This window comes from Onthophagus taurus, chromosome 3 (assembly GCF_036711975.1).
Source record: "Onthophagus taurus isolate NC chromosome 3, IU_Otau_3.0, whole genome shotgun sequence".
NCBI classification, from domain to species: domain Eukaryota; kingdom Metazoa; phylum Arthropoda; class Insecta; order Coleoptera; family Scarabaeidae; genus Onthophagus; species Onthophagus taurus.
The window spans coordinates 9,952,074-9,967,485 of NC_091968.1; the positions used below are offsets into that span (position 1 = coordinate 9,952,074).

Consider the following 15,412-nt stretch of genomic DNA (forward strand, 5'->3'; position numbering starts at 1 on the left):
ACATATTTTGTGACATCACAATACAATATACAGCTAAAGAGTGTTAACGCAATATTATTTCTTTCCTGTATTATTGAATGTCACAGTGATGAAGACTATAGTCAATACTATGTAGTAGCCTCTTATTAATAAGGTTTAATATGTTTAATTAATAAGGTTTTAATATGATACAAGATTCTTGACTCGACTCGAGTTTACCAAAAATGTTAGCGTGCAGCTCTTGGTTCATATTCTGCTTGCACGATGACGAAACACTGTCTTATAGCTGAAGTTTAGTGTCAGCTGAGGAAAATGAGAAATGGTCTAGAACACAAGGAGAGTGGGGAACATAGACTTTGGACAGCATTGCCGAAACGATTCCAGCTTGCAAGTGTGTATAGTGCCTAGTAACACACAGAAATGTTTCTTTCACGGCATATTATGACTCTCTGAAGCAAGTAACTGCCGTTCCTGCATTATATTCCAGTGAGCAATTTATGCCCGGTTCATATTATTCCAGTCCAGTATTCCAGCGAGTCAATCAAGTCCAGTGCTGGACTGGATCATATCGTTCACATTATTCCGTAATTCAGCTAGTCAATCCAGTCCAGTGGATTCTTAAGCGATTCGTTAAGAATTCGCAATCCAGTACTGGATTGGCGGTCTACACTATTCTAGTGACGCTGGAATGGGCGAGCTGGAATGAAAAAGTAAACCGTCGATCCTGTCACTGCAGTGGATTGCTTACTGGAAGGGGTACATTCAAGTGCTAGTAGCATTCCAGTCCAGCGCTGGAAACCTACGCTGGAATGCTACTGGAGCAATGTGAACCGGGCATGTTCAGTGACTGGATTGAACGATCTATGTTTTCACTCTAGTTCGCCCATACCAGTGCCACTGGAATAGTATAGACGGCCAATCCAGTGCTGGAACACACATTGTTGTGGTTCCTTAATTCCATAATGAAGTTTACTGAAAACCAAACTCTTCAGTTTGTTATAATTTTGCCACAGTATTTTCGCTTCGTTCACAAAATAATTAGTACACTGTGTTCGGACTGGATTGACTCGCTGGATTACTAGCCTGAAATTATGTGAATGATGTGATCCAGTCTAGCACTGGACTGGATTTACTCGCTGGATTACTCGACTACAATACTATGAACCAGGCACTGTGATAGAAAATGAAAAGAAATCTCACATTTAAAAGTCCAAGGAATGTTGAATAGGTGACAAATTGAGAGATTGATTTCTTATATAAATCTTTTTCTGGATCAACCTGAAGACCTATAACAGTAAATCCGAAGTTTCGGACAAACCCACTATTATTTTTGTGATTTCGAATGGCCATAAATTTAAATTGTTAAGGACGAAGATAGATACGAAGTTAACTGTATTCTACAATGGTTTCAATGCATTTTCCTATCAAAAAGCGTCCAATGTTATCGCATGGACTTTATTGTCAATATCTACAAAGACTTGATAAGTAAAAATTTCAGGAATTTTGCAGTTATTAAACAGTTACATATCTATACAGTCAATTTTACTTAAGATGAAATATAGAAAAATATATTTCCATAAAAATACCTATCCCAGAACTGCAGCGAATGGCTCACATGTCGAATCATATTAATCAATTAGCTGTTACTATGTTTCTTTCATTCGTCAACAGAAATGTGAATCATGCAGTGCCGTGCTCATTCAAAAGCAGCAAATGGTTTAAAACCATTCGCAAAAAAGACATTTGAAATGTGTAACGTATAGAAATTTAAGATTTTGCTGAAAAAGTGCAAAACTGGTACAAAGCTGTCTAAAAATTGTCAAAAATGTTAATTGACTACTAATCGACATTTCACAGCCTACTGATTGAGAGTCTTTGATTTAAAATGAACAAAATAAGCCACAAATTTGAAATAAAAGTAACTAGTTTTGTTAACATCATTTACATTTTTTTAAGTTCGATTTCTTGAAAATGGGTTATTTGAACAGGGTTTTTATGCGACTTCGTACACGACTTTTTTAACACTTTTTCTGCTTAACTTTGAATAATTTTAAATAACTACAGAAAATTTTGAAAAACTTTTTATCATTTTAGATAATATTGCACATGCTTAGACAAGTTTAAATAACTATAGACACATTTTGCGCTTTTAAACAATACAAGTTTATATAATTTCAGTAACATTTTAATCATTTTGTAAAATTTTGACAATTTTAGATATAAACAATTTATAGTAGAAACCACGAGAGCTGACTTAGATTATTTTATCACATAGTACCATAGTACATTTAAATGTAGGTTATGTTAGTAATGGAGGTTATATGTCAAAGATAGGAGAGGTTAACCACGGGGGTTAATTATTTAAAACGTTCACAAACATCACCATTGATTTTTTATTTAATGATTTTCCTTTCAAAGAAAATATTTTCGGCTTGTGAAAACACTAACAGATTCACGACAACGCTCACAAGACGTTTTGAGGTTAGGATTACGGTAGGTACATCCGTTAGAAGAACAGACGTACTTTTTCGACGTGGCTATTTGAATTGTACGGCAGACATATTAAACTAATGCTATCTCTTTCTAACACACATTGATCTCTAGTGGTTTGTGAATTTTAATTTACTACGTATGGCATTTGTAAGAGCGGAAAACGATGATTCACTGCCACCTCTGGTGGTTTCTACTATAGACAATTTTGTCCAAGTTTTGATAATATTGTTATTTTGATCATTATAGACGATTTTTAACAAGTTTCAACAATTTTAAACAAATTTTGTGCTTGTAAATAATTTTGTACAAGTTTACATCATTTCAGCAACATTTTCGTTGTTAGTGTTCTAGTGCAGAACTAGAACTAACACTAGACCGAGAACTAGAATCATTCGCGTTTAGTCGTCTTGAGAGACGTGCGGCTAAATCCGAATGGTTCTAGTTCTCGGTCTAGTGTTAGTTGCAGTTTTGCAGTAGAACTAACACAAGACCTAGAACTAGTTTTAATTGTTATTTAGCGTTAGATTGTGATATATTTTTATTGAACGAAAAGTAGCAGTAACACTAGATCTAGAACTAGAAAGATTCGGGTATAGCCGTGCGTCTCTTAAGACGGCCGAAAACTCAGGGCTATCACAAGGACGTTACCTTTTTCCAAGCAAAACTGTTCCTTTGTAAAACTACCCAATGCCTGTACTATTAAGTTATGTTGCATTTTATGTGGCACAGTGCATGTGCATAGTAGTTTTGTAACTATGGTATATATCAGTGGTTCTAAACCTGTTCACCATCATTACCCTTATGACCTGCCCGGGACTAGGGATTTACCCCTTCATAAAAAATACCATACAGTACTATAATAATGTTATTATTATTAAATATATTACACATACATTTTGAATAGTAATTGATGAGATAGTTTTTGTTGCTTCTTCTTAAAACGATTTTTTGTTTAGTTTACTTTCTAATAAAAGACATCGTAAGTCATGCTCTACGCTGAGCTTCCTAGATTTTATCACATCTGTATATGTTCCTAAAATGGGACTAGAATTCTTACCCTGTCGGCTAAAATAAAATATTCGCCCTGGTTTTTTGTCCAAAACGTAGCTAAGTCATAATTTTAGAATTTCCACTTGTGATGTACTGTCTTGGTGTTGTTCGAGAAACTGAAGTTTAGCTAAAGCATCGTCCTCTTTGAAGATTTTTTCATCTGTAGAAAATGGTCTCAGTATCCAGAATAAAGCTTGACTGCTCTCTACGTCCGGGAAATATTGGTTCAACGAATTTATCAAAGAAGATCAGTGCTGAACTATGGAATCAGTAAAATTTTTTCGTTGTATGCCCTTAATGTTTCGGACAAGTGCGTAAAAATCGATATGTCACCAACCACGTTTGTAAAGTTCTAATTTTCGCAAAAAAATAGCAATTATATCTTGCACTATCAGAATATTGCTCATATTTCCTTGTAATGAGTGATATAAAATGTTAATTCTACTAAAAATGTCAGTCTAATACGACAAATAGAGTCGAATAAATGCTTTGTCTTTTATTTTTGTATAAAAGTTCTTCTCCTTTTCTGTTTCACAATTTTCAAAGAACAAAGCTATTTCCTCGCACATCTCAAACAATCTGTTTAAAACATTCTCCCTTGACAGTGAACATACTTCGGTGTAAAACACAAGTGCATCAAATTTCGCAACAATTTCATGACTTAACACTTTGAAAATTCTCAAATTTGTTGCACTGATCCGAATATGATTGCAAATTTTCACTATGTCTTTAAATAAGCAGGAAATTTGAGAGTAGCGTGTTAATAACCAAGGCATATCGATGTATGATATGATATGTTAAGCATTGTGGGGTAATTTGTTTCACAAATATTTAAAAATCAGAACGAACACCCATCATGAAAGGGCCACCGTCACTACATACGCCAACTAAAGATGACCACTTCAGATCATTTTCCTCAATAAACTGTTTTAGAGTGACAATAACATCTTCACCGCGTATAGTGGTAGGTAGCGATTTAGAAAATAAATATTCTTTTTTAACATGATCATCGTTTAAGTAGCGAACGAAAGCGGGTAATTGTGAACAAGCAGACACGTCAGTTGACTCGTCCAACTGCAGTGCAAACATAGGGCATTCTTTCAGTTCCGATATGACTGTCTAAAATATCGTTACTCATTTTTTCAACACGATTTTGAATTGTGCTGGTGGAGAGAGATATTGCACATGCTTAGACAAGTTTAAATAACTATAGACACATTTAGCGCTTTTAAACAATACAAGTTTACATAATTTCAGTAACATTTAAATCATTTTGAACTATTTTGTAAAATTTTGACAATTTTAGATATAAATAAATTAGACAATTTTGTCCAAGTTTTGATATTATTTTGATCATTTTAGACGGTTTTGAACAAGTTTAGACAAGTATCAACAATTTTAAACAAATTTTGTGCTCATAAATAATTTTGTACAAGTTTACATCATTTCAGTATCATTATAATCATTTTGAACTATTTTGTAAAATTTTATAAATTTTAGATATAAATAATTTCGACAATTTTGCCCATAAATTTAAATTGTATCTTAAATACAACTTAACATTACTGTGTGTACGTGTATGTAAGGCAATGAATCATTTTAAATGATTCGCGAATGCTTTTAACGATTCGTTGTTTTTCGTTACATTTGAGAAAGTCGCCTACTGCTTGATGTTGTAGTACAACACTATATCAGATTGAGCGAATCGTGTGTTACATTGATTGGCGTTCGAGATATCTTATTGTTAGTGTTGATTCACCATTCGTTTTTCTGCGAATGTTTCATTCGGGTGAATGAAACATTCATACAAGTCTCTGATACCTACTTACTTTGTCCCACATAAAATACAACATGTCAATATAATTTGACATTACAGTAAAACCTCAATATAACGGATTAATACGGGGAACGCAGTGCCCGTTATAGCTTATAGCTCATGTAAGATATCACTATGTTGCATATTTTTATTGCACTAAAACTAGAACTAACACTAGACCTAGAAATAGAAACATTAGTCGTCTGAAGACGCACGGCTAAACCCGATGCTTTGTAGTTCTAGGTCTAGTGTTAGTTCTAGCTTTACATTAGCACTATCACTAGAACTAACAAGATCGAGAACTAGAATCATTCGGGTTTAGCCGTCTTGAGAGACGTGCGGCTGAACCCGAATGTTACTAGTTCTAGCTCTAGTGTTAGTTCTAATTTTAATTGTTATTTAGCGTTGGATTGTGGTATATTTTTGTTGAACGAAAAGTAGAACCAACACTAAAGCTAGCACCAGATTAAGATGGTTGAACCTGAATGTTTCTAGTTCTAGGTCTAGTGTTAGTTCTAGTTTTACACTAGCACTATCACTAGAACTAACACAAGACCTAGAACTGAAATCATTCGGGTTTAGCCGTCTTGAGAGACGTGCGGCTAAATCCGAATGTTTTTAGTTCTCGGTCTAGTGTTAGTTCTTGTTTTGTGGTAGAACTAATACAAGACCTAGAAGTAGTTTTAATTGTTATTTAGCGTTAGATTGTGGTATATTTTTATTGGACGAAAAGTAGAAGTAACACTAGATCTAGAACTAGAAACAAGTTTAGTCGTGCGTCTCTTAAGATGGCCGAAAACTCAGGATTATCATAAGGACGTCACCTTTTTCCAAGCAAAACTGTTCCTTTTGCAAAATTACCCATTGCCTGTACTATTAAGCTATGTTGCATTTTATGTGGCACAGTGCATGTGCATAGTAATTTGGTAACTATGGTATATATGAACAAGATAAACAAGAACTACAAGCATTTACTTACTTGGTCAGCTTGACTACTGCAACGTCTTAAATGTAACGATTTAATGTAGTAATCACTCAAATGATTTTATTCTTGTTAATACAACGTCTTATCAAAAACCACTTAACTCAATTCAATTAATTTGTTTAATTGATTATAAAAAAATATGTAAAAATTCCAAAAAAAAATTTGCTTGTTCGCCTATAACTTTCAAAGTACAATGACCAAGAAAGAAAAAAAAGGGTGCTCTCCGGGCACAGGCAAAGAGTTAAAATATTGATCGGCTCTTTTTTTTATTTGAGTCACCCCCGAGGTTTTTTTTTCACCCTCGTTTTTTTTTCATCCCCTGGATGAGTGTTGCCATAGCGACTGGTGTACAGCAGGTGTCAAGGAAACACGCAACACAAGAAACTCTTCTTGCAAGAAAAAGAAATTCGTTCCTCATCAAAATAAAAAAAATTAAAATTAGGTGAAAAAAATTGAAAGAAAAAACGAGATTTATTTTTTGTAAACGAACATTTTTAATAATAAAATATTGACATCGACAATACATTTTTATCAATTTATTTGGCATCTGGGCGAATACTTTTATTTACTTGTAATGTAGTAACCTTTTTAAAAATTAATTAGTACATTAATTTTTTTTTTAAAAGGGTTTTTTTCTTTTTAATCACATACTCGATGGGCGACGGGGGGAGGTCGTCACTTGTATACAGAGAAAGAGGTAATACACTTAATAACATCCACAAGAACGTATCGTTATTTAAAATTTTTTTTTATGTTTTTATTTTTAATTTGTACTTTGTACAAGATTTTTCCATACAAGTTTTTTCATCACAAATCAATAATTACGACGTCGTCTCGCAAAATATATATGTACAAATTTATTTTTAGTTCAATTTTTTTTATCGCGTGAGGTAGAGATTGTAAATAGACCTTTTCTATTATGTACTATTTTATTTTAAGTTTATTTTAATTTGCGATTGAACCTCTTTGGATTATTTTAAATATTTACACAGGACCCTGATATTAATAACTATTCAAAAATCAGTCTTGTCGTCGGAGAAAATTATTCTTATTTTTACAAGTTATATAAACTTATTACGTCGATAATTAATAATAATTTATAAACATATTTATTTTGAAATATACAAGTTAGAGGTAGGTGTTTTTTATAGGCGTGTGTCTTATTATTTTTTCGATTTTGTACCCTTAAATCGTCTTTACGTCCTCTTAGTCACTAACAAGAATAATAATAATACTTAAATTACAACTTTTTAATTATTGTTATTAATATTAATTATTTTTCGCGATTTTTTTTCGACTCAAATTATATTATATACACCAAAAAAAATCTTTAATAATTAATATTAATAAAATATTCATTTTATTTAAATAAATAAAAAATATATATGCAACTCAAAAAAACGAGTTTTGTTCCTTCTTTTCTATTAAGAAATTCGGTTACGAAATCAATAGACACGAGAGGTATTAATTTCAAACCGGATATCGAAATTAAATCCAATTCAAAAAAACTCGTTTTTAATTCTTATTTTATTTAGAAGGGTTTTTTTAAACCCTTCTAAAAATAACGATTTTTCTTTTATTTTTAAACCAATAAATTAAAAAAAAAACAATCAAAAAATTTAGTTAATTTCCGTTTTTATTTCCACCAAATCTCTTCTTTGCAAATAAATTCTTCTGTCGTCGTCTTCGTGATCGTGATCTTCGCAAGAACTCGGCGAAACGCTCGAAAATCCGCTTGAATTCGAATTTCTTCCGGTACTCATCGATAAATCTTCGGGTTCCGTTTGTTCCGGGATTGAATTGTGTATTTGACGTAACGAAATTGGTAATATCGGATTTGATAAAGGATTCGTTAAAGAATTTGGATTTATAGGCGAAATTGAAATTAAAGGTGAAGATCGTTTCCTTACATCTTCATCGACGTAATCAGAAACATCGGAACTTACTTCTTCGTCAACGTTAGCACCACATTTATGTTGTAATAAATGATGTTTTCTACGAAACTTGGAATGGCATTTTTCACAACTAAATGGTTTTTCGTTTGTATGTATCAACATATGCGCTTTTAATTGATTCGAATCTGAAAATTTCGACGAACAAAATTCACAAACATACGGTTTTTCCCCTGTATGTACCCTTAAATGTCTCCTTAAATTTGCAACTTGTACAAATTGTCGATCGCAATGATCACAATGATACGGCCTCTCACCGGTGTGTAATCTCATGTGCGTTTTTAAGTGATGATCTCGCGTGAATCTTTTATGACATTGTTGGCACTCAAAAGGTTTTTCACCTGTATGAGTTCTCTCGTGATTTTGTAGCACGTGTTTATAACCAAATGAGCGATTACAAACGCCGCAAGTGAATTGGCGATCTTTTCCTAATGTTTCACCATTTTTTGTTAAAGATTCAATACTGCTCGGGGGCGAAACAGAACTTCTTGGGGATGACTCCAAAACCGGCGATGAAGAATCGAGGGGAATCGCGATGGTTTTTGGAACATTTTGGGTGAGCTTACGCTTCTTTGATAATACCCTTTCATTCTCCTCAACATTCCTAACACTTTTCGCATTCCCAAAAAGATGATTATTGTTGTTGTTATTATTATTATTCGCCAATTTGCGCAACTCAACAGCGAGTTGCTCAGGAACCGAGCGTTGTAAAGCCCACGCTGCTCCATAACCTCTTAAATATTCCTCAGGACCCATCGTTCCCGAAGATGCAACCAATTGGCTCGCAATCAAAAGTGATGATGACAATCTTTGGCGAAAATTTTCTTGGGGATCTTCCATTTCAATTTAATTAAATTCTTATTTACTCTGAAAATAAACGAAATTCAAATTATTTAAGTTATGTTTAGAATGTTTTGATCTTATTAAAATTGCCTGGAATCTTTTAATAAAAGCTATATTAAGACGAGGAGCGAGCAAATGAGAAATCCTGTAACTCCGCCTTTGGGAAAAACGGCGCAAACTCGCAATTCATATCGCCTCCACCCCCTTTTTGTTCTAAACCCCCCCGCGTATTCCAGGAGCTTCTCATTAACTCGCCTTCTCCTTTTAACCCTTTTCAAAACGAGACGAATACACGCCCACCACCCAAGAAAATCGATTAAAATTGTTACTTACCATAACATTAAAATAATCTTAATCCTTATTTTTCCTCGATGATAACGAAATTCTTCAAAATAACTCACGACACTTGAAGAGAAGTGAAAATGTGAAATACAAAATAAAATTCAGGTCACGTAAAAAAAATTAACACGAACAAGTTTTATTATATCGAAATTGTTGATTTCGGACTTTTTGGGGCTTCGATGTTGCTCCGACCGCGTTATCGGTGTTACTGGCTCTCTTTCGGGGGTTGCGTTTTCATTTGACCTAACCTAACCCAACTTGATGTTGTTCCTTCCCCTTCCATGTTCTCACAGCGGCTGTTATCCTGGCAAAAAACAAGAGTGGGGACGTGAAATTCACCGCTTTTCGTGGATCCACTTTATTTAAAATATTAATAAACTTTAATAAAAATTATTCGATTTATCAAAAATTGATTTTGACGTTTCCAACTTCATTTTGATCGATAAATGTCATCTTGACAATCTAATTTCAAATAAATTTTAATTTTGTTTTTTTATGTGCATTTAAAACATTTTTAAAGATAAATTAAATATTTGTTTAATTTGTTGTAACATTATTTTATAATTTATCAAAAAAAATCATTAATTTATGTTATTCTAATTTCACGTTGTTGTGATGTGTTTCAACTTCATATTGATTGATTTTTTTTAAATTAATATATTTTTTATATTTATTAAGAAATTTTATCATAAATTATAATAAAAACTTCAATTTATTATGTTTTTAACGTAAAATCATTATCTTATTAAAAAATATCTTGAGAAAAATTACTTTAATGTTGCTAACTTCACAGTGATTTTATTTTGACATTTAAATGTCAGTTTAACGAAAAACTCTTAATTAATCGGCATGTATTAACACATTTTCCGCGTTATAACGGGTTTTATAGCAATTAGTACTCATTCCTATGAAGGAAATACTTGCTTATATCAACAGGTATAAGGTATATGTAAAACTTAATTATCTTTAACAACATTTTTTTGTACTTCTTGTCTTAACATCTAATCTGTTCGTATTAATAAGATCCAAAAAAGTTTGGGATTTATTACAAGATAACAAAAATAACGCTTCCAGAATCCTCACATTTCTTTTTGTTACAGCAACCCCACCACGATACAATGTAATAACGAGTCGTTGACAAAATAAGAACAGAAATTTTCTATGTTTCTGACTGTTGAAACATTGAGGCCGCTTCTCTTTATTGAGGATCTGGCTCAACAATCTTAAAAGTTCTTCTGGAAGATTTGCGAAGTGGGCAGTACTCCTTTAGCAGTATAATTTCACCATCATCCATCGTAAGGGTAAAGATAACGTTGTACCAGATATGTTTGTCCAGAACTGTTCCGAGAATAGACGAAGTTGAAGAATCATTTGAAGACAAAAATTGAAGTTCAAGGCCATAAATATCCATCATATACAGGTCAAGATGGAATGATCTATAAGAAGGTTAATGAAAAATCCAGACTTTGGTTATTCTTTATGTTTATTTAAAACATTTTCGAAGACAACTTAAAAATTTGTTTATTTTGTTGTAACCTTTGATTATATATAATTATAATAATTATATATAATTATATATAATCAAAGGTTGTAACATTATTATATGTTATTCTAATTTCACGTTGATTGTGGTTGGTATGTTTCAACTTCACATTGATTAATTATTTTAAAATTAATATATTTTTCATATTTATTAAGAAATTTGATCACAAATTAAAAGAAAAACTTCAATTTATTATATTTTTAACATAAAATCATTAACTTCTTTAAAAAAATCTTGACAAAAATTACTTTAATGTTACTAACTTCACATTGATTTTATTTTGACATTTAAATGTCAGTTTAAAGAAAAACTCAATTAATCGGCATGTATTTTATAGCAATTAATACTCATAATTATGAAGGAAATGCTTGCTTATATCAACAGGTATAAGGTATATGTAAAACTTAATTATCTTTAACAAATTTTTTTTGTACTTCTAGTCTTAATATCTAATTCATTCTTATTAATAACATCTAAAAAAGTTTAAGACTTATTGCAAGATAACAAAAATAACGATTATACAGAATCCTCACATTTCTTTTTGTTACAGCAACCCCATCACGATACAATGTAATAACGAGTCGTTGACAAAATAAGAACAGAAATTTTCTATGATTCTGACTGTTGAAAAATTGAAGCCTTATCTCTTTATTGAGGATCTGGCTCAACAATCTTAAAAGTCCTTCTGGAAGACTTGCAAGGTGGGCAGTACTCCTTTAGCAGTATAATTTTACCATCATCCATCCTAAGGGTAAAGATAACGTTGTACCAGATATGTTTGTCCAGAACTGTTCCGAGAATAGACCAAGTTGAAGAATCGTTTGAAGACAAAAATTGAAGTTCAATGCCATAAATATCCATCATATACAGTTCAAGATGGAATAATCTATAAGAAGGTTAATGAAAGATCCAGACTTTGGTTATTCTTTATGTTTATTTAAATCATTTTTGAAGACAATTTAAAAATTTGTTTATTTTGTTGTAACATTATTTTAAAATTGATCAAAAAAATCATTAATTTATGTTATTCTAATTTCACGATGATTGTGGTTGGTATGTTTCAACTTCACATTGATTGATTTTTTTAAAATTAATATATTTTTCATGTTTATTAGGAAATTTGATCACAAATTAAAAGAAAAACTTCAATTTATTATGTTTTTAACATAAAATCATTAACTTATTTAAAAAAATCTTGACAAAAATTACTTTAATGTTACTAACTTCATATTGATTTTATTTTGACATTTAAATGTCAGTTTAAAAAGTTAATTATTAATTAATCGGCATGTATTTTATAGCAATTAATACTCATAATTATGAAGGAAATGCTTGCTTATATCAACAGGTATAAGGTATATGTAAAACTTAATTATCTTTAACAAATTTTTTTTGTACTTCTAGTCTTAACATCTAATTCATTCTTATTAATAACATCCAAAAAAGTTTGAAACTTATTACAAGATAACAAAAATAACGATTATACAGAATCCTCAGATTTCTTTTTGTTACAGCAACCCCACCACGATACAATGGCATAACGATAGTCGTTGACAAAAAAAAACAGAAATTTTCTATGTTTCTGACTGTTGAAAAATTGAGGTCTTATCTCTTTATTGAGGATCTGGCTCAACAATCTTAAAAGTCCTTCTGGAAGACTTGCGAGATGGGCAGCAGTATAATTTTACCATCATCCATCGTAAGGGTAAGGATAACGTTGTACCAGATTTGTTTGTCCAGAACTGTTCCGAGAATAGACGAAGTTGAAGAATCGTTTGAACACAAAAATTGAAGTTCAAGGCCATAAATACCCATCATATACAGTTCAAGATGGAATCATCTATAAGAAGGTTTATGTGAAACACCAGACCTTGATTATGAAGCGAATTAATGGAGGATCTAAGCAAGAACGTTTGAGATTGCTGCAGAAATTTAACGATGAAGCGGAAGTTGGGGATCATCTTGGAGTGATGAAGACGATGGCAAAGATCAGTCAACTTTATTATTGGATGTGGCAAGGTACGTTAAAGCTTGTCAAATATGTCAACGAACGAATCCAGAACAGAAAAACCCTGGTGATGAAAAATCATGGAAAAACCATAACGGTGAACATAACAACGCGTTTAGAGTCAATGAACAAGAAATATGTAGAAGCAATAGCTTAAAGTAAATCTAATTTGCATTTTCTATTGAATTCTAGTTTTGACTCATTAAATCTCATCCTTTCTTCTTTCAATTTTTACCCAATTTTTTTCATTCATTCATCCTCCTTTTTTCTTCCGTTTCAGAACAATACAGTTTGGTTAAAAAAAAGAAGAAGCAAGGTTATACCTGGGCGATAATGTCTCGAAGGATTTTTTTATGAGTTTATGGTACACAACCTAACGGTGGAACGTGGCTGGGCTTTGTTATTCGAAAAATTTCCATACTCTGCGGACGGCTTGCGTGAAATCGGTAGCAAAATCAGGTAGTTTTTTTATTTATTGCCCTATTTTTTGTTTATTTCTTGAATAAAAATCGTTTTTGAGTATTGTTCCGTGGACGAAATTTATGGCGAGGTGGACAATATGAAATTAAGTCGTGAAAAAAAACTGTACTTGAGCGTAGTTCAGTAGCTTTTTGGATTTATTTATGACACTTACATTCAAATTTAGACAAGTATGAAGTTTTTTTTTAATCTTTTCGGTAGACGTCTTGAGACGTCTCTTTAAAATAAGAAAATCGGTTGCACAAGACCCGCGTTATTATTACACGTGAACCCTCTGGTTGGTGATCGAAAAACGGCCGAAAAGGTTGTTTTCGATACAGAAATTTCTTTGTCCGAACCGGAGGTCCCCTTTGTGAGCGCCGGCCATCGGCCGTTTTTTTTTCTTCTTCCTCGACCTCTTCGCTATTATTATTGGGGGCCGCGATACTCGAGCTTCTCTCGCCCTTATCCCCTTATTGTCCAGCATATTTGCCCTGGACACAATTCCTTCGACGATTTTTCCGATAACGGATTCTTTTTTTACATTTCATTTTTGGATACGTTTTAGCCACAAAAACATTTGTTTTTTGTTGTTGGTTTGTAGATAAAAAGTAACCAAATAAACAAGATTAGAAGAAATAGTAGATAGGAAGAAGAAAAATTGGTGTATAGTCTAAAAAACCCAAGTTAATTTGTAAGAGTAAAAGGAGAAAAAAAATTATCATTAAATTTTATCAAACGCGGACGCAAAGTTTGGTTGTTTGGTTAGGATAGGTTAGGGAGATGATAACAACGTCCTTGGCTTTTACTTTTTTCGATTTATCTCTTTCCGGCTCTCACAGACCGTCGCGACTTAGTAACGATGTAAATACTTAAAACGTCATAAATGAAGAAATAAGAAAAAAATAAATTTTTTATTATGTTATCTATATACTATATATACATATATATATATAGAAATAGGAAGAAAGAGTTGTAACTATTTATTTGCGAACAATGTCGTTTTGCCATCATCATCATCCCCCTTTTTACATTTTATTCTTTCACGTTGACATACTCGAGGGGATTTTTTGGACGATCACTCCTCCCCTGTGATGTCGACGTACGACAATATACGATAAATACGTAAAAAAACGAGGGTACAATGGCGTACCGCTCCCTTAATAAAGTGCGATAATTCCTGGGGCCACCGTATCGTTCAACTCTTCCAAAGATTTATTATCGAAAAGGTCACAACCTATTTTGAGGTGGTTACAAATTTATAACCACCATTTCTTTACCAATAAAAAACCGCAGGTAGAAAAAAATAACCAATAAAAATTTGTCATTTAAAAAAATTGAGTTCTATTATTTATAGAGTTTACAAAAAAAGTAAAAATAATAGTTCATGAAGTAAAGGAAAGATCAGAAGAAATAGGGTTAACAATGAATATGAGTAAAACAACGCAACAATTAAATTGCTTAAATGGAACCGCTATAAAAGATGTAGAAGACGAATGCATAAAACTGACGGGGACAGCATTTGGCAAGCTATAACATGTATTATAAAGCAAAAAGAAGAAATTTACAACATACATGAAGGTCTATGAAGGTAAAGGTACTAAAACAGGCTACCCAACGCCACATGGAACGAGCCGTATTAAAAATACGAATAAGTGATAAGAAATCAATAGAATGGATAAGACAACGCACCATGATGGAAGACGTAATGGACACAATATTGAAAGCAAAATGGTATTAGGCGGGTCACATCAGTAGGATGGAGAGAACAAGATGGACAAGGAAAACAACTGGATGGAAACCGTCGGAAGTCTCATTATGCTATTTTAGGAAACACCTAGAATGGAAGAATATGGATGATATCAGCTGAAAACATAAAAAAAGTGGGAAATATGTAGGGAATTTCATATAACTCGCAATATATGAATGCAGTAACTATAGT

The 15,412-nt window shown here is 32.3% G+C and overlaps 2 protein-coding genes across 2 annotated transcripts in view; one reads left to right on the forward strand and one right to left on the reverse strand.

Annotated features, from left to right (window-relative positions):
• Positions 1-6,835: 6,835 nt before the first annotated feature.
• LOC111419764 (protein krueppel-like) lies at positions 6,836-9,886 on the reverse strand. Its single transcript, XM_023052626.2, has 2 exons — positions 9,452-9,886; positions 6,836-9,142 (listed from the first exon to the last, which is right to left on the reverse strand). The coding sequence occupies exon 2, from the start codon at positions 9,113-9,115 to the stop codon at positions 7,943-7,945; it is 1,173 nt and encodes a 390-aa protein (XP_022908394.1). The 5' UTR covers positions 9,116-9,142; positions 9,452-9,886; the 3' UTR covers positions 6,836-7,942.
• Positions 9,887-12,733: 2,847 nt separating this feature from the next.
• The window catches only part of LOC111423062 (TNF receptor associated protein 1), a 46,781-nt gene continuing 44,102 nt past the window's right edge, over positions 12,734-15,412 (forward strand). The window contains exons 1-2 of the mRNA XM_071194820.1: positions 12,734-13,169; positions 13,292-13,470. The gene's annotated coding sequence lies outside the window, so the exon portion shown is untranslated. The remainder of the gene's footprint in view (positions 13,170-13,291; positions 13,471-15,412) is intronic.